This window comes from Microtus ochrogaster, chromosome 2 (genome assembly GCF_000317375.1).
Source record: "Microtus ochrogaster isolate Prairie Vole_2 chromosome 2, MicOch1.0, whole genome shotgun sequence".
In the NCBI taxonomy this organism is placed as follows: Eukaryota; Metazoa; Chordata; class Mammalia; order Rodentia; family Cricetidae; genus Microtus; species Microtus ochrogaster.
In genome coordinates, this window is record NC_022010.1 from 54630238 (window position 1) to 54652538 (window position 22301).

The 22301-nt window shown below is 42.9% G+C and overlaps 2 protein-coding genes and 1 non-coding gene across 4 annotated transcripts in view; 1 reads left to right on the plus strand and 2 right to left on the minus strand.

Moving 5' to 3' along the window:
• The window catches only part of Qtrt2 (queuine tRNA-ribosyltransferase accessory subunit 2), a 25335-nt gene extending 17570 nt beyond the window's left edge, over window positions 1–7765 (minus strand). Inside the window, exons 1-3 of one of the 2 annotated variants that reach the window (XM_005345002.3) lie at window positions 7658–7765; window positions 971–1191; window positions 460–515 (exon numbers count right to left, since the gene is read on the minus strand). In XM_005345002.3, coding sequence (XP_005345059.2) covers window positions 460–515; window positions 971–1170 — 256 coding nt within the window. In that variant the 5' untranslated portion in view covers window positions 1171–1191; window positions 7658–7765. Of the gene's footprint in view, window positions 1–459; window positions 516–945; window positions 1192–7657 lie in introns of both variants that reach the window. The other variant, XM_026788905.1, reaches the window with a different exon arrangement.
• On the minus strand, window positions 3982–4114 carry LOC113458286. Its single transcript, XR_003378680.1, has one exon. It is a non-coding gene; the product is annotated as a small nucleolar RNA SNORA84 (small nucleolar RNA).
• Window positions 7766–7988: 223 nt separating the features above from the next.
• The window catches only part of Ccdc191 (coiled-coil domain containing 191), a 69981-nt gene continuing 55668 nt past the window's right edge, over window positions 7989–22301 (plus strand). Inside the window, exons 1-3 of the mRNA XM_005345003.2 lie at window positions 7989–8125; window positions 10167–10205; window positions 16883–17024. Of these exons, the coding sequence (XP_005345060.1) occupies window positions 8039–8125; window positions 10167–10205; window positions 16883–17024 (268 nt within the window). The 5' untranslated portion in view covers window positions 7989–8038. The remainder of the gene's footprint in view (window positions 8126–10166; window positions 10206–16882; window positions 17025–22301) is intronic.

The following is a 22301-nucleotide window of genomic DNA, read 5'->3' on the forward strand; positions in this document are numbered from 1 at the left end:
GGTCTGTGCTCTAGTGTGCTCTGGAGTGTATGTATCCTATGGTCTGTGCTCTAGTGTGCTCTGGAGTGTATGTATCCTATGGTCTGTGCTCTAGTCTTCAGAGTGTTGGCCCCACCCATTTACCGTAACCACTGGCTAACACCTAATCCAACCAGACACCCCCTTATCTTCTTCAAGAATTCTTTATTCTGACCCCTTTCATTATGTACCCAGAGCAGGTTATATGCCCCCTGTGATCTGTTATAATATATGTATATAACCCTGACTCTACAAAGCAGTAAGAATCATGTGTTTTCCACTGAACCTTCAATCCTCAATGCTTCGCTCTTAGATGCCCCAAAGACAGTTATTTAAAAAAGAAGAAATACATGTATGAGTGACAGTTAAGTCAGCAGGACCAACAAACTCCAAACTGACACATCACAAATCACATATACACGTGATTTAAATAGTCGTTACCTATAAAGCTTCCGACTCCTTTTTTATACTCTGCCAAGACCTCATGATGTTCTGCTCTGTAAGAAAAACAGAAAAAGGCACAGCATAGCAATGGAAATGGATCACGCTTTAGCTACTCTGTACAGCACCAGAAACTCTTCTCACCCAAATAAACTAATAGTGAATGCCACCCTCAACAACAAAACACATCGCTCTTCAAGATGTGCAACCAGCAGGGCTGGGTTCGTTAGTTAAAATGAAGGTATACAATTTGCCAGGGGTACAAAAGAAACATAGACAAAACAACTGCTTCAGAACATCTGAATTTCCTTCCATTTTCTTGTCCGTTTAAAATCACTATTAACACAATAACTCAAGTCACTTGTCATACAACAGTTTCAATTGAACAGTTTTTCTGATTTCATCTTTAAAAATCTATAGACTATGCATGTGAGAAAAAAGAAAGAAAAGAAACCTTCCTCTCTGCTGCATCTAAGGGCTGGATACCTGAATGATTAGGTTCAGCACTCACAAGGTTGACAGTGTGAGCTGGACCATGGCTGGGACCCCATGGATATTATGCAGTGTGTGATGTGTCAGGTGTGGGGCAGAGCCAGTCCTGGTATAGAGAAGACAGCCTGGAATGTCCACTGTGCAGTCCCCTGCTTTTCCCAGGTTTTGTATTTTTCCTAGACGGCAGCCATTAACGACTTTGACGAGACTCAGCTTCATCTTTAGGGATTCTTCCAGGTTCTGAGAAGAAATCAGCATTAAATTTAGAAGGCAATTCTTGGCATCGAAAGACTAAGTACTTTGCAAAGAAAGCAATATGCACATAAATGAATGGCTGCGTGTCTATTACCTCCAGCTCACATTTCTGTCTGGTCAGGATCAGGACAAGGTATAAAAAAAGACCAGGATTCTTTCTCCAAAGTCCCATAACAAAATGGTAACAATCAGTTTGACACACATTAACATTTCATTTGTATTTTAATAAATAGAGCTTGCCTGAAGACCAGAGAGACAAACAGCCCCACTGGTCAGCCTCACAGACCAGGCAGTGGAAGTACACACCTTTAATCCCAGGAGCCACACTAGTAACCACAGTGCATGGGCGGTGCATGCCTTTAATCCCAGTACAAAACGTGAGGAGACAGCTCTCAGCCTCAGTCTCATTTTGAGATTCCTGGAGGCAGGATCACCATTTTAGACTGAGGTAGAGTAAGAGCCAGTGACTGGCTGCTTTTTTTCTGGTCTTCAGGTTGAACTCCAATATCTATCTGAGTTTTTATTAATCATGCTTCATTTTATTAACCGTCTATGAGTGTGTGTGCGTGCTTGCACATGTGCACGTGCTTTTGTAGAAGCTGATGAAACAAAGCAAATGAAAAGCCTGAAATAGGAATTAGCCGGGCGGTGGTGATGCATTCCTTTAATCCAGACACTCGGGAGGCAGAGGCAGGCGGATCTCTGTGAGTTCGAGGCCAGCCTGGTCTACAGAACTAGTTCCAGGAGAGGCTCCAGAGCTACAGAGAAACCCTGTCTCGAAAAACCAAAACCAAACAAACAGACAAAAGAAAAGAAAAAGAAAGGTTAATTGTCAAAGAAAGGCACGCGAGGTCACTCTGCCTTCAAAACATGCAAGGGAGGACCATACTCTTTAGAGCACGTGTTACTTACTAATTTGAACCACATTTCTTTCTCCAACTTGAGAAAATATTACGCATTATTTTTCCCTTCTATTAGTGTTGTTCAATAAAAAAGATTCCAAAACAGTATAATGAATATACATCATAGACTGACCAGCATAAAGTAACAGATTATCTGCAAAGTGGGATCGTATTCCAGTTCATTCATATCGAGATGAGTAACCATGTGAGCATATAAGTGATCTCTGAGTGATTTCATAATGGGAAAGGTAAAACTTTTTAAGAAAAAAATACAGATACTCTTTCTAACTTCTAGAGATACACCAAGAGGATTTGAAAAAAACAACAGAAAACATTATTTATAGCATGTTGTTAAATAATTAGTACTCAGTGTGAAAAGTTATGAGCTTTTAAGATGCACAGGAGGGCTAGGGAGATGGCTCAGTGGGTAAAGGTGCTTTCTGCCAAGTTTACCAACCTAGGTTTAATCTCCCTTGTAAAAGGGGAAGAACAGAACTTATTCTACAGAGTTGACCTTTGACCTCCACATACATGTCACAGCATCCACACACAGACAAGCACACACTTTTTAAAATTTAAATGTCACTGGACATATCAACATTTTATAAACACTACATTACATCACTACTTGTCATTTGGAGCAGGCCAAGATTGTGTGCATGTGACTGTATGAGGCCAGCAAGGAACCCCAACTCCCCAGGATCCACCTGTTCAGCACCCCAGTGGGGAGCTACGTACAGGTGCATAATGGCCATGTCAGGCATTTACATGGGTGCTGGAGACCCAAACCCAGGTCCTCATGCTTGCAGAGCAAACACACACTGATTCATCCCCTCAGCCCTATATGGCATTGAGATGCAGTTTAAAACACCAGCCCTCTGAAGACAGCCACCAGTTCTTAGACGCAGAGATTGACTTTTATGTGATACAGTTCTTTAGCTGGGATGGTTAAACTTAGAAGAAAATAGAATATGATTTCAAAAAGGTAACCGCATATTGTCAGTGAGTCTGCTTTGTGATGATGGATGGAATATTGAGAAATCTAAGGACAAACCAGTTGTGGTGGTGAAAGCCCAGTCCCAGATGCAAGCTGAGGCAGGGGATAGTGACTCCATGGCTAATGTGGGTTCCACGGTGAGAGCCCGTCTCAAGAAATAAAAATGAGCCGAGCACTGGTGGCACAAGTCTTTAATCCTAGCGCTTGGGAGGCAGAGGCAGGCAGATCGCTGTGAGTTCGAGGCCAGCCTGGTTTACAAGAGCTAGTTCCATGACAGGCTCCAAAAACTACAGAGAAACCCTGTCTTGAAAAACAACAACAACAAAAACAAAAAACAACAACAACAAAAAAAACAAAATAGAAAAAGAAACAAAAATGAAAAAAGGACAGCACTATTTTATCACATTTATTCACGCGCATGCGCGCGCGCGCGCGCGTGTGTGTGTGTGTGTGTGTGTGTGTGTGTGTGTGTACATGAAAGCGCATGAACACATGCAAATGTATATTACAGCTGTGTGGACATTAGTGCATAGCCTGAAGGACTCAGTTCCTCCTTCTACCATGCAGGGTCTCAAAAATCAAACTCAGGTCATAGGTACGCTTTGGCAAGCACCTTTACGCACTGAACCATATTACTGGCCCTAGAAAATGCACCTTAGCCAGAAATCAACATTTAAAACACAAACAGATTTATTTTCAGAGCTAGAAGAAGCAATACTTCCTATCTTCATTCACTGTCCAATATTAGATATGTTTTCCTAATTGTAACATTTTTATATACAAGTCTTTATTATGAATTAATGCATACAATATAGACATAAATATACACTGACGTATATGGGTTTTGATTTTTGATCTTTTTTTGTTTGTCTTAAATAATGTACCAATGACCGGGCTATGGCAGCTGCTGAGAAGAAACAGCTCCCATGCATAAATCACAGGATTTCTCTGGCCCGTTGTATCCACAAGAAAGCTGTACCTACACAACAGCCTCCAGCAACCACAGGGCATAGTTTTTAAAACACAATTTGGGAGTGACATACACCACTAACACAAACAAAGTTGGTGATGCGGACCAATGTCTCCACAACACCAAGCGGTTCTACTGGCTTTATCACCATCCCCTCCCTTTGCACTCACTGTGAATCTCTTCTGTTGCCGGTTTTGTCTTTTTCCTCTCACTCCCACAGATAAAGTTTTTGGAGGTCTTTCAGAGGAACCCTGAGCCTGTAGGGAAACTGACAACACCCTGCCCTAGCACTGCTAGTTAGTGCCATTCTCCTACATCTGTCAGGAGAGAAAGAATTTTTAAATGCCTCTTGAATAGATTGTCTTTATGGAAAGATGTCCCAAATTTGGTAACTGAATGCAGCAAGCTCAGATAGATGATCAGACTTTGGGGAGGGGGGATATTTCCTCCATCATCTCCATACAGTGTCAACACTTACACATGTGCAGAAACCAACTATGAAGGACCTCTATCTTCTCCATACAGCGTCAACAGTTACACATGTACAGAAACAAACTATGAAGGACCTCCATCTTCCATATGGCGTCAACAGTTATACATACACAGAAACCAACTATGAAGGACTTCTGAACAACATGACGCACTGCACTGACTCACAGATGATGGATGCTATAATATTCTAAATACTTCAAATTTTTACACTATTTGGTAGGGGGAGAAATATACTGACAATTCTAAACTTTATTAGGTACACGTGTTAAGTCTAGAAATAGTCATCAAGGAAATGAATGACAGAATATACAACATCCAAACATGTTTGAAAGGAATCCAGAAATTTAAAGAAAATTTCAATTATCCCATGAAGGTTAACAAAAAGCATATCAAAAATAGAAAATGCGGGGCTGGGGCATCGGTTCAGTGGTTCGGAGCACTTGTTATCTGTGCAGAGGACCCAATTCTACTCATAAGCCTGTAACTGCAGTTCCAGCTGGGTTTCCTTTTCTCATTTGAGGGTGCCATGCATGCTGTGATGACATACATGTGTGCAGGCAAAAAGAGTCACACACAGAAAATAAAAGTAACTCTAAAAAAGAAAAGGAGGCTGGGCGATGGTGGTGCACGCCTTTAATCCCAGCACTCGGGAGGCAGAGGCAGGCGGATCTCTGTGAGTTCGAGACCAGCCTGGTCTACAGAGCTAGTTCCAGGACAGGCTCCAAAGCCGCAGAGAAACCCTGTCTCGAAAAAAAAAAAAACCAAAAAACAAAAAAAAAAAAGAAGAAAAGGAAAGAAAAAATATCCAGCAGAAAGTGGTGGCACACGTCTTTAATCCCAGCACCTGAGAAACAAAGAGGCTGTCAAATCCCTGCGAGTTTCAGGCCACAGGGATACATAATGAGACGCTGTCTGGGGGAAGGGGGAGCAAATGATGATCAAGTAAGTCTGAATGTTATTGATCACAACAAAGCTAGACTAATCTCATCCATCAAAAGGCCTAACATCGGCAGTAGCTACATTTATTGGGTATTTACTGTTGTGCTTTATACATTAACTCCATTAACCCTCATACCACATCCAACAGAGCCTATTCTCTCCTGCCTCCTATAAATTAGTAAAGTGATGTCAACAAAGTCACTGTCACGGCTTGAATAAGAATGGCCCCTATAGGCTCATACATTTGAATGCTTCGTCACCAGGGAGTAGCCCTATGTGGAAGGATTGGGAATGAGGTGGGGTCTGGCTGGAGGAAGTACGTCACTGGGGGTGTGCTCTGAGGTTCCAAAGCCCAAGCCTACAGGTAAGGATGCAGCCCTCAGCTACTGCTGCAGTGTTGCCTGCATGCCAACATGCTTCCTGCTAGGATGTAAATGGTTTAAAACTCTCAAACTGGAGGCAAGCCCCAGTTAAAGGCTTTCTTTTGTAAAAGCTTCTTTGGTTATGGTGTCTCTTCACAACAATAGAACACCGACGAAGGTAGTTGGCAGAGCTGGTCCTGAAACTACAGAAGTCTCCTTATAGAGACCATAACATAGGCTTAGGAGAAACTCAATTTGTCAAGCAGCACATGAAACGTTTCCATCTTAACTGTGATATTACTCATTTTGCTACAGTGTTATTGCTTTTTCCTATCTCCCTCCTTCACCTCTAATCCATTATCCCAGTCTCTATAGCAATGGTTCTCAACCTGTGGGTTGTGACCCCTGGGGGGGAGGGGCAAATGACTCACAGGGATTGCCTAAGACCATCAGAAAACACAGATTTTTACATTATGTTTCATTGAAGTAACAAAATTAGTTAAGAAGTAGCAACAAAAAAATTTGATAATTGGGGGTCATGACAACGTGGGGAACTGTGTAAAGGGTCTCAGCATTAGAATGGTTGAGAACCACACTGCCCTATAGCCTTTCAAAATGGACACATACTATATTATGGTCACCTCTCTGAACTCGGCATTTCTTTCAGGAAAAGATGGGCAGCTCTCCCAAAGAACAGCCATGAAACTAACTCTTCCAAATGATCCACTGTTGTGACAGAGTAAGGGCTCCATGTCACACACCTGTTCAGCCACCTTCTTTCTTCTGTTAGAGGACAGAAGCTAGGGGCACGGCCTTCCTTAGCATATTCCCAAGTTAAAGTTTGGTTTACATTTCCTGGTACAATGTTTGCACACACATTTTTCAATCATTACCATACTCCCAGGGTGTAGGTTCTATAGCACCCAACCTAGACAAGCTCTATAGAGGTCTGAGTCTCAGTAGCTTACCCCAAGGCAATACCTGAGACAACAAACTGAGTCTACCCAGGCACCACCCTGGAACAGAACATCCAAAGGCAATTCCTAAGGTTCCAACATCTTTTGGAACACACCCATTGCTTTTCACCAAGCCACTGCTAGACAAATGTCAGAATATCAGGGGTCTAAACGTGAGAAATCCCTCACCCCCTACCACTACAAAAACCCAACTCTAACTGAGCTTGGGGCTCTCCGATCCCTCCAATACGTTGGACACACGGAGAGACCGAGTTTGCAAACTTGTGTAAGAATAAAAGCTCTTTGTTTTTACATACAGGACTCAGTATCCTGGTTGGCTTTGGGGGGGGGGGACTCCATGATCTGGGTATAACAGATACAGTTCCATTTTTGTTAGCAGTAAACTCAATGGCCAACAAGTAGCTGGGTCCAAATCTCCAGTTCTAAATTTCTGACCAGCCTGGAAAGTACATACACCTTCAGTGAACTGTTCCTCACAACATCCAGGCTTGGCTATTGAGGTTCAGTTTTCTCTTAGTTCCGTTAGCCATCACTGGAGCTTTAGACCTTACTGTTTTTATGCCTTCTCAAGTACCTGGTAAATTCAGAAAAACTTCCGGCTGAGCAGCTCACCCTCGGACAGGGACCGGGAGAAAAGAGGCCCCTTTCTCTCTAAGATATGTAGGTCCGGCAATCTCACTGAGGAGACTCTGAGCCGGCGGAAGCCTAGACCAACAGGAAATCAGGAAATAACAAGGTGGGAGTAAGACGGAAATGCAAGCAAGAAAGTGAGTGCGACTCACCCGCTCTCATTAAGGAAAAGAGACACTCACCCGTGGATTACAACACTCCGTACCGCCAGGACCCTTAAACTCCTTGCCGGAGATAACACGTGTTCCGCTCGCACAGCTCGCGGTCCACTGAACCACAGCCTCTGCTGCAGAACCAATCAGAATGTTCTGTGTCATCACCAAGCGCCAGACATAGGCAAAGGCCCTGCTAAAGCAAACCCAGCGAGACCCACCGATGCCATGGTAACTGGGGCAATGAGAGCTGCGCGCGCAATGCCTCCTGGGAGGAGTAGTTCCAGAATGTCCGACCCCTGTCTAACTGGTAGGTGGTGGAACTACAACTCCCAGCACCACCCAAATGCAGCCTGTGACGAGGAGCAGTTGTCATTGTTGTGGCCTAAGTCTAGGCCTGAACTTGAAAATATGCTGCTGGCGTCCCAAGAAAGGTCTTCAAAGAAGAAAATGGAGCTGAGTCGCTGGAAACGGCTTTCAAGGAAGCTGAATGCCAAGGTGATCCCAATCGGAAGCTTTGAGAAACACGGGCCGGCCCTAGGCGTCACACTGTCCTGAAAGCCTGCCGCTTCCCTCCCAGCGGTTTCTCACTCTTATCCTTACCTGGCCTTGGCCGACCTGGAGCCTGCACAGCTCTGAGAGTGTGGTTTTAGGAGCCTTAGGGTCTGTGTACTCACCACTCTGGTGGGCAAAAACCTGTAAGGGTTGTTCCCATCTAAGCGGAGAGGTCTACTAGTGCCCATTAGGGTAAGGGAAATTTGCCCCTCAGCCTTACCTCCACTAACAGTTTTAGGAAATTTTCTGCACATTTCTTCCCCTCCCTTTCAAATCTTAGGTAAGGGAATTTTGAAAGGAAGAAAACAAGTCACATTAAGTGCACTGCTGTTATCCCTTATACCCCCCCCTTCCAGTTTTACATCAGACATCTAAAATGAACCCAGAATTCCAAGTGGTTTTATCTCAGTTCTTTATCCATATGGTTATTTCTAAATTCCACCAGCGTTCAGCTATAGATCCTTCCTTTATCTGTTACCTCTTCTGTACACTAGTTACTAAAGACACACACACTCAAAATCTGACAAAGCTGTTTTAAACTTGGAACAGACGAAAGTGACGTGCAAAGTCACAGCCATACCAAGTGCGCTTTCCAGAATACCTTTTTAACAGTCACAAAAATAAGTGCTTTAGGTGTAAATGAGAGCATTGAGACGGAGAGGCGTCAGCTTCCAGCTGCAGAGCAGCTTCACCAGCTGTTTTTACCCCTCAGTTACCGTTTCCTGTAAAAAGAAAGACAACCCTCGAGATGTGTGGCTTTTGTGGGGGCCCGGGGCAGCCATTCTTGTGGGCTCTTCTAAATATAGAAACAATGTACACAGGGCACCTTCCACTTAGTGAAAATCGTGTTCCTGATGCTAGAGGGCAGAGGCCAGAGCATTTGAGAGTGGGAACTGAGGCCGCTTCACCTGCAAAGTAGCAGTTGCATAATAGTGGCCCAAAATAGCTTCTGAATATAGATTTGATGATGAAAGGTAAAAAATTGGGGACAACTTAGAACTACAAAAAGAGGGATTTTTCTTCTTTTTTTTTTTTTTTGCTGATAGTGCTCATTATTACTGTCTAGAGGATAAAGGAAGTAAAAACACAAGAGCGCCTTGAAATTCAGCTGTGTTTGAATAGGATCGGTTCGCTCTTTGTTGCAGAGGCAGTTACGCAGCAGAATAGCTGCATTATTGTGTGTAAGGTGAGCTGAAGGCAGAGTGTTAGGGAAATGAAGGCGACCATCATGCCTTTCCCACCAACTTCCACGTGCCGGTTACTTTGCTCTCCCATCATTTTTATTTTCAAATACATGATTTCTTTCAAAGCAAATAACTCTGTTTGCTCAATGATTATTAGAGAGAGAGAGAGAGAGAGAGAGAGAGAGAGAGAGAGTGTTCTGTAAGCTTCGGGGAGTCACAGAGGATACAGAGGAGGATCCATGAGGCCTGATTTCTTGTTTCAAATTAATATCTCATCTGGGTAGAGATCATTTTCTTCATTATATGCTTGGTGCAAGTGTACAAGTTGAGTGATATAATCCTGTTTTACACCCCCACTCCTTTTAGACCAAATGTCATCTCAGTTGTAGGAAGGACAGGAAGGCATCTGGATACTTGTGCAAAGAGGAAAGAAATTACCACAGTCTTTAAGCAGAAAATGACTCAGGTGAATTAACCAGCATTAGTATGGGTTTCACGAGGAGTGGTACATGTAGCATTTCTGCATCTTGACTCTTAGCATTGGAGAACTCAAAAATACAATGCTGATGCCTAGACTGTTGATCAGTTACGGTTCAAGGTGGGTTACACAAGAGTAACACAGATGTCCTGGACAAGGCTTCCTGTTTCTCCTGCCATGGTTCAGTGTGCTCTCATTGCTAGTTGGTGCTGAACTTGCCAACGGAAAGTTTGGAGGAAGGATATGTTTCCTCGTGTGTTAGTGGGAAGGATGTTGACAAAGCGGTTGCTGCGCATTAATACTTTGTTTCTATTCTCTACAGTCTGCATTTGACACCGACACTGTGGAACACTGGGTTAAGGTAAGGCTTTTCACAGTTAGAACAGAGAGATGCGGGAGTCGGACATAGGGCAGATCTCCAGTGTGCATGTGCATGCCTGTTGTTATTCCCACATGATTATGTATGTTACCCCAATTCTATATGTTTAACATCTTTTATTATTCCGTTGGTTTTCATGAGAGAAAACACATAGACTTGCCTTTCATCTGGCATGCCCATCTCATAAAGAGGCCAAAGGAGTAAGAAAAGAGAGGCCTTGGGAGAGAATGCTGTAGCCTTCTTCAGACACGAGGAAGACTATTCTGTAGTTACTTTAATATGGGGACCCATTGGCAAGAGCAACATGGCTATCACCAGAATTCTCTAAAGTCTAGAACAATCCAAAAGTGGAGTGAGAGTTTTCATAAAGAGACATGTTCTCCATCGCTAGAGTATTGGAGTACAGTGCTATGTTGTTTGTATTTTAGTAAAATACATCTTCCCTGAAGACCATAGGCAAAGCTAAAGCCACTAGAGGCCAGGCGATGGTGGTGCACACCTTTAATCCCAGCACTCAGGAGGCAGAGGCAGGTGGATCTCTGTGATTTTGAGGCCAGTCTGGTCTACAAAGCAAGTTCTAGGACAGACTCCAAACCTACACAGAAAAACCTTGTCTTGCAAAAACAAAAACAAAAAAACCAGAGGGAATATAAAATGAGAGGAGAGAGAGGTTTAGTCTGCTTAGTCTGCATTGCCCAGCCTTAGTAGAGGTAAGATTTCTCTGGTGGCTTGGCTGCTTTGCTTTTGTGGTTTTCGGGTTGAACCCCAATATCTCACTCTGGCTTGTTATTATTTGTGCTACATTGGAGTAAACTCTAAAATTTCACTTAATGTTCAGCTAATAAAGAATATGTTTGGGCATCCATTGAGAGGGAGTTGGTTTAGATAACTCCCATAGAAACTGTTATTATACATGACCTCCTGACCGATGACATCCTCCAGTCATGAGATGTTTGTTTTTAATTTAGGTGCTATTTGAATTGACAGTGCCTTTAAAACACTTCAAGGGTGCACCCCTGAATGCCAGCCTAGCAGTTCGCTGTAATCAGTTTATTTGTGTGGCGCATGGTTCAAAATCATGCAATATTTTCCAGAGAATATTCTGTCTTAGTTGACAGGCATTATGGGCATCAGGCAAGATAGATCCCAAGCTACCTGTACTTTGCTTTTAGCTATTTGTTCATTTTGTCACTATTTGTTAAGTGCCTACCAAATACAAGCTCAGTGTGTTGTGTACCAGTGCTAAAATGAGATACAGACCAGAGTCTATAGCCCAGCGGTGCCTGAAAAACCTACTTAGAGCTGGTAAGAGACCTAAAGATATAAGGGAAGCATATGGTGGGAGGCATTAATGTCGATGGAACTAGGGGACTTCCTGACCACTGCAGAAGCTCTGTCTCAAAAGACAGCCAAAGTAGATTGCATCATGAGTGCCAGCCTCTGGAAGACCACTTAACCTCTAGTAAACCTAGCTTGCCTCTCAGTGTCCAGAGTCCTAGTACTGAGTTCCTGCAGGGCTCAATCACACACCTACTTACCACTTCTTTCAGAGGGGGAGATTTAATGAGAACTCAAGGATAAAATTCCATTTTGTCTTGTTTCTATGATTGTTCTCCTTCATATAGCTGTCAGCAATCTGGACTCGGATTTTTATCATTTTCCTAAATTGTCTGCACTGGCTTTTCCTCCATCCTGCCTTCAAATCTCCCATCTTGAAAAATCAATAAGTTCTTATTTGACCCTGCAGTCTTTTCTGATTGTAGAATGATTTTATTTTCTTATCCAGCTATATAGTGTGAGCTCTGGGCTTTTATATTTTCGTTATTCTCTCCTGTCATAATTATTATTGCTTAGTCTCGCTTCTTATTCAGTCAGCAGTAACACACACACACACACACACACACACACACACACACACACACACACTCCATTTATTTCACTTTCCATTCCACAAACTGCTACCAGAAATGACTTCCTGACCAAATCCAGTCACCGAGGGCAGCCGTCAAATGTCTCTCGTCTAATTTGATAGAGCTGTGGCATCTGTTTTAGACACCCTCTAGTCCACTCTTTGTTCATTGGACTGTTTTCTCTGGTTCTCCTTTTACCTCTCTGTTTTACCTTTCTGATTTTACTCCATAATATATCACAACTCTGGATATCCCCTGGAATGTCGCAGTCTTTCCTCCTAAGCCCCCAAATCCACTTGAGTGGCCCACCCTTTTCAACACAGCCGAGAATTCGTTCAGGGGAAAGATGGTGAAGATAAAGGCCTCTCTTTAGAACAGCAAAGGAAGGTTTCCCAGTTGTCTTATGGATTTAGCTGAAGCAAGTAACCATAATTTTTTTATGATACAAAGAAAATTGGTAGATTAAATGTATCTAAGCTTGAGAATCACCACTGCGAAAGTGAAGGGACGGGAGTTTGGGAATAAGACAGTAGCTTAATGTCCACATGAGTAGGAAGGGAAAGACGGTACTCCTTGAAGCCCCTGTGTATGGAGGAGAGAATGAAAGACTTGCTTGGGCCCAGTTTCAGCATTGAGGAATGAAACATGGAAACAGGATGACGATGTTGGCGGGGTGGTTAACAGCATTTGTTTGGTTCAGTAATGAAACATCCTGCCAGCATGGTTCAGGTTAAGTGGGCTGCCAAAGCAGAATTATGGGAAGTGCTGTGGTCCAGCAGACCTTGAGACTGAGATGTTGATGAGCATCCACAGAGATGGAGAAATCACGGGGAATCGGGCAGGTGCTTGGCTAGCACTAAATGTGGTGGTACTCTGTGATTTATAATTCATCGTTAGCCTGTCTGGCTCATCTTACTCCAGTACATCCTTCTGCTTGACTGACCTTCCTAAACATATATTCTGTGAGCTATTGGATACTGTCTCCTCCAGGTGGGCATCTGAGGTCCTTTGTCAATCAGACTGTGTCAGTTTATCTGAAACAGCCCATGTACTGGCACTCTGCATCCCTCCTCTCCCCCAGGTCTTTCTCCTTCCCCTCCATCAAGCAGGTCTTCCCTGTGCTTTGCTACTTGCTGAAGCCTCAGCCTGGAATGTCTGCTACCTCTGAGACATGATCTAGATCCTCTCCATATAACTCAGCTTCAGTTGCCCCTCATCCTCACCCCATCCTCGAACAGTTTCCTTTAGAATTATATTATGTACACATTTATTAATAAAACATAAAACACTTCATTTTAAAAGAACTGGCACTTTCAAAACTATATAAAACAGAAGCCGGGCGGTGGTGGCACACGCCTTTAATCCCAGCACTCGGGAGGCAGAGGCAGGCGGATCTCTGTGAGTTCGAGACCAGCCTGGTCTACAAGAGCTAGTTCCAGGACAGGCTCCAAAACCACAGAGAAACCCTGTCTCGAAAAACAAAAAAAAAAAAAAAAAAAAAAAAACATAGGCAGATGAGGATACATTAAGCTCCTGTTTGTATCATCTGGTCTTAAGGAAATGAAATAGTATTTTGTAAAGGAACTTTTATGGAACATAGCTTTTAGCTAATAACCTTCTTTTTAGGGCTGGAAAGATGGCTCAGTCGTTTAAGCGTTTGTCTTATAAGCATGGGACCCTGAGTTAGGTTGCCAGAATCCATGTAAAAGACCAGACGTGGTGGTGGTTTAATTCCAGCTAGGGAAGCAGAGACAGGTGGATCCCAGAGGCCCCCATCCAGCAGAGCCTAATTGGTGGCTCCAATCCAGTGAGTGAAGAACAGTACTCAAGGTTGTCCTCTGTCCTGCACATAGGCGCACACACACCGACATCACACACAACACACACAGCCTATTTTCAGATCACCCTGTCTTATTTGAACTTTCTAATAACGAACCATTTGTGTCTGTCTCCCTTAGTATTCACTGGGTCGCTGGGGACAGAACTAGTCTTCCACCGGGACATACTGAAAGGGCAGGAGTAAGTGGACACAAATGAATGAAATGCACTCCAGACCCCTCTTGGCTCTTATGCATTCATTCTGGGGTAAAAAGATAATATTTAAGACAAAGTACTTAAAACACTATTCCAATCCTTAGTATTGTCTAGTGAGTATTTTAAATGCTTCTTTAAAACATTTCTTTTTACTGAGTTGCCATTTCCAGACCCTTTTCGAAGTATCAAGACTAGTTTTTCTGCTATTTCCTGATCTCACTACTGTCTTCTAATAAGAACCCGGAGAGATGGCTCATGGGGTGAAGAAGGCACTTGCCGCCAAGCCCTAACCACCTGAGTCTGATCCCTGGGACCCCATTGTGAAAGGAGAGAACTGACTTGTGCAGGTGATCCTTTGCCATCCATCCACACATAAATAGAAACGAAATGTATGTAATAAAGTTTTCTCCAAAAGCATGTCATTTGATTATCTCTTGGATTCATAGTCTAGAGAATTAAAAATCAAGTCTACAAGTCTCTTGTTTCTTTTTCTTGTATAGGTGTTCGTTTAAAAATTAAAGTTAATAACTTAATCTGTGTTTCTTTTGCATGAGTGCATATGCAAGCATAAACAGTATATATAAAGTCATTTTTCTGCTGAGCCTTGGTGGCGCACACCTTTAATCCCAGCACTCTGGAGGCAGAGGCAGGCGGATCTTTGTGAGTTCAAGGCCAGCTTGGTCTACAGAGCAAGTTCCAGGACTGGCTCCATAGCTCCTGGGAAACCCTGTCTGAAAAAAAAGGTCATTTTTCTTAGAAGTTAAGGGTAGGCCTATGTCAATGTAATCATAATCAATGCCATAACATAAATCCAGATAACCCATGGCCTCTGAGAATTAACATGAGGGAGCAGTCTCTATAGTGAGGCCTGGTGTCTCCCAACTCATCTCTGATGAGATCATGTTATTCTGTCTTATAACACTCCTGTGTCCACTTCCAGTGCCCAGATTTTATCTTTGACTTTTAAACTTTACTTCTCTGCTGACATCCAAAACCTGACACAGGTAACACGAGAATTAGATAGCTCATCCTATAGCAAGTTTTTGCAAAGTTGTCACCAAGCTTTCTACCAAGGGCACGAGGCAAAGTCATTTCAAAATAGGTCAGGAGCACTATAAACACAGTAGTGCAGCATCTTTGAGTAAATCTCTAAGCCACCTCTTCCTTTACTAAGTATTTCCTGTACACTGACCGAGTCCCAGCAAGACTCTGGTTGCTAGGGCTTCCGTGTGAAGAGAAACAATCCTGATGATGCTCTGTTTGGAGGCAGAGAGAGAGAGAGAGAGAGAGAGAGAGAGAGAGAGAGAGAGAGAGAGAGAGAGAGAGAGAGATGACTGCAGTGTGGTTGACGCAAAGGTAGCTGGTGAGATGCAGAGCCCACAAAGGGGTAGGGGCTCAGGACGTTGAAGCACACTGTAAGGACTTGTCCTAGTGCTAATGGAAATATCGAAGCGTTTGGGATATGGCTTTCACGAGAAAGCGACCAGTTGCTGCTGTAAAGGCTGTTGCAGAAAAGCCATTAGGAAACTGTCACTCCTCTATGGAGCTGAGAGCTGTGGAGGTGCTGTGAAGGGGCAGTTTGTAAATGTGAAAACGTTTCAAACATGTATGAGGAGGGAGGGAAGGAAGGAAAGAGGAAGAGCATGGAAGAGAGAGAAATGGGCAGAGAGATGAAAGAGAGAAAGAGAGGCAGAGAGACTGACTTCAGGTTAAGGGAGACTCCAAAGTTTTCACCTGAAGAACTAACTGATCATGAGTTGTCATTTACCAGTGCCAGTCTGAAGAGTGTGCGCTCAGGAAGAACTCGGGAATGCAGCTCTGTGCGGACACAGATGCAGGCTTTGCCTTTGAAGTAAAATGTTCCCTGCTCTGTCCAAAGTCACGATGCTTTGCTCAGCTCCTCATTCCCTTACCTGATCCCATGAATCGGATCATGCTTTTATTAAACCCTTGTTGAGTTAGAACAGTCTGGATGACTACAGTGGTGTCTGTCTATCTCAGTTTTATTGAACCTATGGCTTGCCTAATACACGGTGGCGACCCCTTTTAGCCATAGTAATCTGAGGCTTCAGCCTGTGGTTCCTATTTACAAGTCCCAGTGGCACAGAAATTGATATCAGATGTTTGCTCGGAATTAAGTATTCAGGTTTCAGGATCCCATTGCCTATGCCTTAAACAAAAGTTACCCAAAGGGGGTCAGAGAGGTAATAGGAATGTGATCAAAGTATGTTACATATGTATAAATGTGTCATAATGGAACCACTATTTTGGACAATTAATACATGCTAATAAAAATAAAGTTTTATTATTGTGCGTGTGTGTGTGTAGGCAGATGTACATGTGTGTGTAGGTATACACATACAGTGGTACATGTGTGAAGGTCGGTTCTCTCCTGCCACCTTGTGGGGCCTGGGGATGAAGCTCAGGTTGTTGCTTGCACGCTAGCACCTCTCATCAGCCCTGTTTTCCACTTACCTAAGCCTAAACGATATTCTTGTAAACACCAGGAATGCTGGCTAGAACTTGATGAACTGCTGCATTTAAGTCAACATTACAGACAAGACTAAAATACTGCCTAGTGTTCCAACAAAAATGGGAAAATTAAAGAATCATACTAGCTGCTAGAAAAGCAGCTTCTCAAATTCTTTAGCCCTAAACAAGGTTACTATCATTTAATGGATTTATTTCTTTTCCTTTTTTCCTGTTATTTTTAAGAGAGTGGAGAAAGCATCAGAATTTGCCCTTTCAAATGAATATTTTACCAGAAATGCAGATTTACCTGGAATGCTTTGGCGACACGCAGTAGATCTGGGGACATGTGAGCAAGCAGAGTATCATGATGGCGTCTATGAAGAAGGTGAGGGGATGCATTTGCTGGTGTGATGTTAGCAATTCTTAGAGCATAGCTCGGCACTCACTGAAAAACATGGAGTGAAGGCTGCTCTCACCCGCATTCTTAGCTCCTAACCTTTGTTTCTCTACTGCCCTGAAGCTGATTCTGAAGTTAGCTCCATTACTATATGTAAGTCTGTCTGTCTGTCTGTCTGTCTGTCTGTCTGTCTGTCTCTCTCTCTCTCTCTCTCTCTCTCTGTCTGTCTGCCCACATACTGGTGTCTGCATGTTTATGAAGATGCCAGAGGAAGCCAGAGGCATCAGGTTCCCTGGAGCTGGAGACCCAGGTGGTTATGAGCTGCCTGGTATGGGTGCTAGGAAGTGAGCTTGGATCCCTTGCAAGAGCAATCTATACTTCTCTTAGCCATCTCCCCAGCCCCACAAGCTGTATTTAAAGCCCACTTTGTTTTCTAAATCTGTAGCAGCCACTGGCAGAGGTAGTTTGATATACTAGTTAACTTGTGAGTGGTGTAAGGTGTTGGTCCTATGGCACAGATGGTAGCATGTTAATTTAATCTGGTTTTCTACTAGTGAATAGACATCAAGTTTATAAACCAATTTAATTCCTTGTAAAGAGGCTCTAAAAACATTTTAACTTCCTTATCTCCTCAAAGTTCCCTTTATTTGGGGAAGGGAACTTCAGCATTTTGATTACTGAATTACTGAAGAACTAAGTACCACCTAGGAATTCAAGGGACTGGGTGGAACCTGCAGAGGAGACTGGAAGGAGAGCCTCCAGGGAAGGGAGAAGTCAAAGTTCTGTGCCCTGCAAGCCAGCTTCTGTTTGGATTATTTACATCCCCAATTATTTCATTTATCTCTTCATTTATTCGATGCATGCATATTGAAGTCTTGCTCCACTACATTAGGCACTAGAAGATTTTATTATGAACAAGGAAAGTAAAGCTGTGCTTTCGTGGAGTACGCACTCTAGGGTAGGAATGAAGAGAATTAAAAACAAATTATCAGGTAGTAGTCTATTCAAAGCATCCCAGATAGAGGGCAAGGGGGTGTGAAGAGCTTAAAGTACAGACAAGCTTGGAGTACATGAGGAGCTGAAGGAAAGCCCTTGAGGCTGGTGCTTCCAGTAGACATGAGCATAAAGAAATGAGCAGGAGATACATCACATAGGTCATGATAGGTCTGGGAAAGAACTTAGATTTTATTCTGATTTTAATAGGACGGGACAGAAGTATAAGGGGCCTGTGATTTATAGGGAAGCTGTTGGAGGGGTTGGGTGAAAAGGTGATGTGGAATGTCTTCCTGTATGCTGTGAATATGTGCTGTGAATGTCTTCCTGTATGCTGTGAATATGTGCTGTGAATGTCTTCCTGTATGCTGTGAATATGTGCTGTGAATGTCTTCCTGTATGCTGTAAATATGTGCTGCTCTCGTTGCTTGATAAATAAAGCTGGTTTGGCCTGTAGCAAGGCAAGATAGGTAGGTAGAAATCCAATCAGAGATAGAGAAGAAGGACAGTCTGGGAGATGCTGCCAGCCATCTGCTGAGGAAGCAAGACACGTAGAAAATGAGGTAACAAGTGACAAGCTACATGACAAAGCACAGGTAAGAAATATCGGTTAATTTAAATGTAAGAGCTAGCTAGTAATAAGCCTGAGCAATCGGCCCAACTTTTATAACTAATATAAGCCTTTGAGTGTTTATTTGGAAACTGGCAGGCAGGAGAGAAACCTCCATATACAAAAAGTTTTAATGACTAGTCTCAAGTAGTTGGTAATTCCAGCAGTAGAGGAGATCTATGCTTCAAGAGTCTTGCTCACCCCACCTTCCACCCAGTAACCATACACGATACACTTTAAGAGCCCTCAGAAACCTTACAGTTGAAGGAAATATTGTCTTACTCCATTCCCCAAGTTTTCTAGCCCATGGATTTTTTTTTTGGTGGGGAGAAGTATTTTATCCCTATAATACCTACTGTCCCAAGAAGCTACTAGTCCATACCAACCTGTGCTGTTTTATGGGCTGAGCACACTTTACAAAGGTTTGTTTTTGTTCTTTTCTCATTAGCTCAATTAATATTCTACCATAACTAGTGCTGTGGGGAGCACACTGTGAAAATCTGTGCTTTTTTACTCACCCTCCCCAACCAGCGTAAGGAACTGTATAATATAACGTCCAAAGGAAGTGCTCTTTACACTGTATAGTATAACGTCCAAAGGAAGTGCTCTTTACACTGTGTAGTATAACGTCCAAAGGAAGTGCTCTTTACAGTAAGTGGCGTTAGTAGACACAACTGTTTTACATTCTAATTATGCAATAAAGTGCAACTTGTTGTACATGGGTTAATAATTGTCAGCTCCCTTTCTATGCCTTCTTGTATCATATTTGTTATACTTCATTTCTACCGCTGTCCTCCCCAGGTACCTTCCAGGACCTTTAGTGGATGCCTGAGATTGTAGATAATGCCAAGCCCTAGAGTTGTTTGATGTACTTACATAGTCATGGTAAAATTTACTTCATAAATTAATCACAATAAGAGATTGATAACAAAATAATAAAACCAAACAATTATAATAAGCAGTAGACTTATGTGCATATCATCTCTCTTCAAATATCTTCTTATACTGTACTCCCACTGTTCTTTTTTTTTTTTTTTTTTTTTTTGCTTTTTCGAGACAGGGTTTCTCTGTGGCTTTGGAGCTTACCCTGGTAGCTCTGTAGACCAGGCTGGTCTCGAACTCACAGAGATCCACCTGCCTCTGCCTCCCGAGTGCTGGGATTAAAGGTGTGCACCACCACCACCCGGCCCCCACTGTTCTTGTGATGATGTGCTGACATGGTACCTGAGCGGTGTGATGCAGTGAGGTGAATGACCAAAGCATTAGGCTGTTATTTGAGGGTTCCTTGGAGACTGTCACTACATTATCACGCCAGGCAATCAGTCTAACAAATGAGGTGACAACTAATCTGTTTTAACTGATGACAAAGAGTGTGACTGGCGTGGATGCCGGACAAAGGAACGCCTCACATCCCAGGTGGAATGGCGTAGACAGAACTTACTTTACTGCGCTAGTAAACTAAATGCAACTCAGAACTTAGGAATTATTTCTGGATTTTCCATGTGATGGTTGTGGACTTTAGTTGACTTAGGTAACTAAAACTGGAAAATGGAACTACAGATAAAGGGCCACTATTATCATTTGTTTTCTTCTATTTCATCTATACTAAACATTTTTACATCTGTTATTATATAGAAATGCCTAATTACATCAGAACTCTGAGATAATAGTAACAGTGGTGGAGGTAACACTAAAGGAGACGTTTTCCTCCTTTGAAATGCCCATGCCCTAGACTGGGGAAGAGCTTTTTGATAATGATAAAAATGATAAAGATAATGTAAAATAGTGTGAACTTTTCTCCTGCATCTACATGTAATTTTCTTTCTTTCATTTTTTGTTTGTTTTTTTATTCTTCCATGAGTTTATGAGTACCACATGGAATGTGACTACCAGCAGAGACCAGGTCTGTCTCCTGGTTCTGGAGTTACAGATGGTTGTGAGCTGGCATGTAGTCCTGAGAACTGACTCAGATCCTCTGTGACAGCAGCAAGTTCTTGGTGACCTCTGAGCCATCTCTGCAGCCCCCTGCGAAGATTTTCATAATGCCACAGAAATGGGAGCTGGCTTTCAATACACGACACTCTGACTTTCCTTTGAGCTCGGGGTCTCTCCTCACTCTTCAGCTTCCCTGGTTCTACCTTACCTCATCAACTTCTAAAACATTGATTTCCTGGGTTTTTAGCGTTTTTAGCTCTTCTCTATCTGATAATATCATCCTGTCCTGAGACTTCAGACATCCTCTGTATGCTTATAACTCTCATTCGGTTCTTCAGTTTGGACCCATTCCATGAAATCTCAAGTATTGCCACAGTATCAACTTGACCTTCCAATTTGGTTATCTCATGAACATCTCACACCTGATTTCACAGAGTCTTCCCCCAAACCTGCTGCTTCTTTGTCCTTCACGCTTCTCAGTAAATGCATCTCTATTCTTCCCGTTAAGCTAAGCACTCTGAAGATTTCTCTTCCTTCATTCCCTGTTTATCAGCAAATCATATCAACTTCATATCAATATTTTCTGGACTGTAGCCATGTTTAATTGCTCTACTGTGAGACCAAACCATTATCACCTCTTTACAGTCTGTAGTACTCATCTCCTTAGTTAACGTCTTCTTTGCTTACCCCATAACGTCTATTTTAACAGAGAAGTCAAAGTGATCCTCTTAAAATACATCGCTTTTTGCCTTGGAAAGATTCCCAGCACCCAAATGACAGCTGACAACCGCCTGTAGCTCTAGCTCTAGGGTGTCTGACTCTAGGGTACTCTTCTCACCTCTGAAGGCATCAGGCACTTACACAGCGCACAGACACACCTGCTGGCAAAACCCTCATACTTAAAAATAAAGAAAATTTAAAAATAAATAAATTTAAAAACAAAACAAAAATCAGGCTTGGTAGCACACATCTTTAATCCTAGTACTACAGAGGCAGAGGCAGATGGGTCTCTGTGAGTTCAAGGTCAGCATGGTCTAAATAGTGAATTTCAGGTCAGCCAGAGCTACACAGTGAGGTCCTGTCTCAAAAGGGGAGAGGGGTGCTTTTTACTCACAACCCTCCTGCAGCTTCTCATGCTTTAGAGTAGCAGACAAAGTACCTCTAAATAGAAGGGTCTCAGCTTCAGGACTTCTGACATTTGGGGACAGATTATTTTTGCTGTGTGGAAGCTATCTTGTGAGCAGGGTGTTTAGCAGCTTCCTAGTCTCAACACACTGGATACTGTCGTCACTTGCCCTCTTTGTGACAACCAGAAATGACTGTATTTCAGATGAGGGTTAAGATCACCCTCACTGATCAGCACTGCGCTCAGCACAGTGGTCACCTCTTCCATCTCATCTGTCCAGCCCTCCTCTGTGCAGCCACGCTGCCCTGCTAGTGACTTTTCCAGCCCTCTAGACACTCTGACCGTGCTCGCCCCCTGCATGGTGCAGTATTTCCTTATATATCAGCGTGGCTCACTCCCTCTTTTGCTCAGGTATCTTCTTTTTGGCCACCCAACTTAAAGCTACAACAATCAGTCTCCATCTCTTGGTTCCTTGTCTTTATCTTGTTTGTTTTGTCATTTTCCCTTGATCAGACTGTTAGCTTCATGTTGGTAACATTTTCCCTGATCAGACTGTTAGCTTCATGTTGGTAACATTTTCCCTGATCAGACTGTTAGCTTC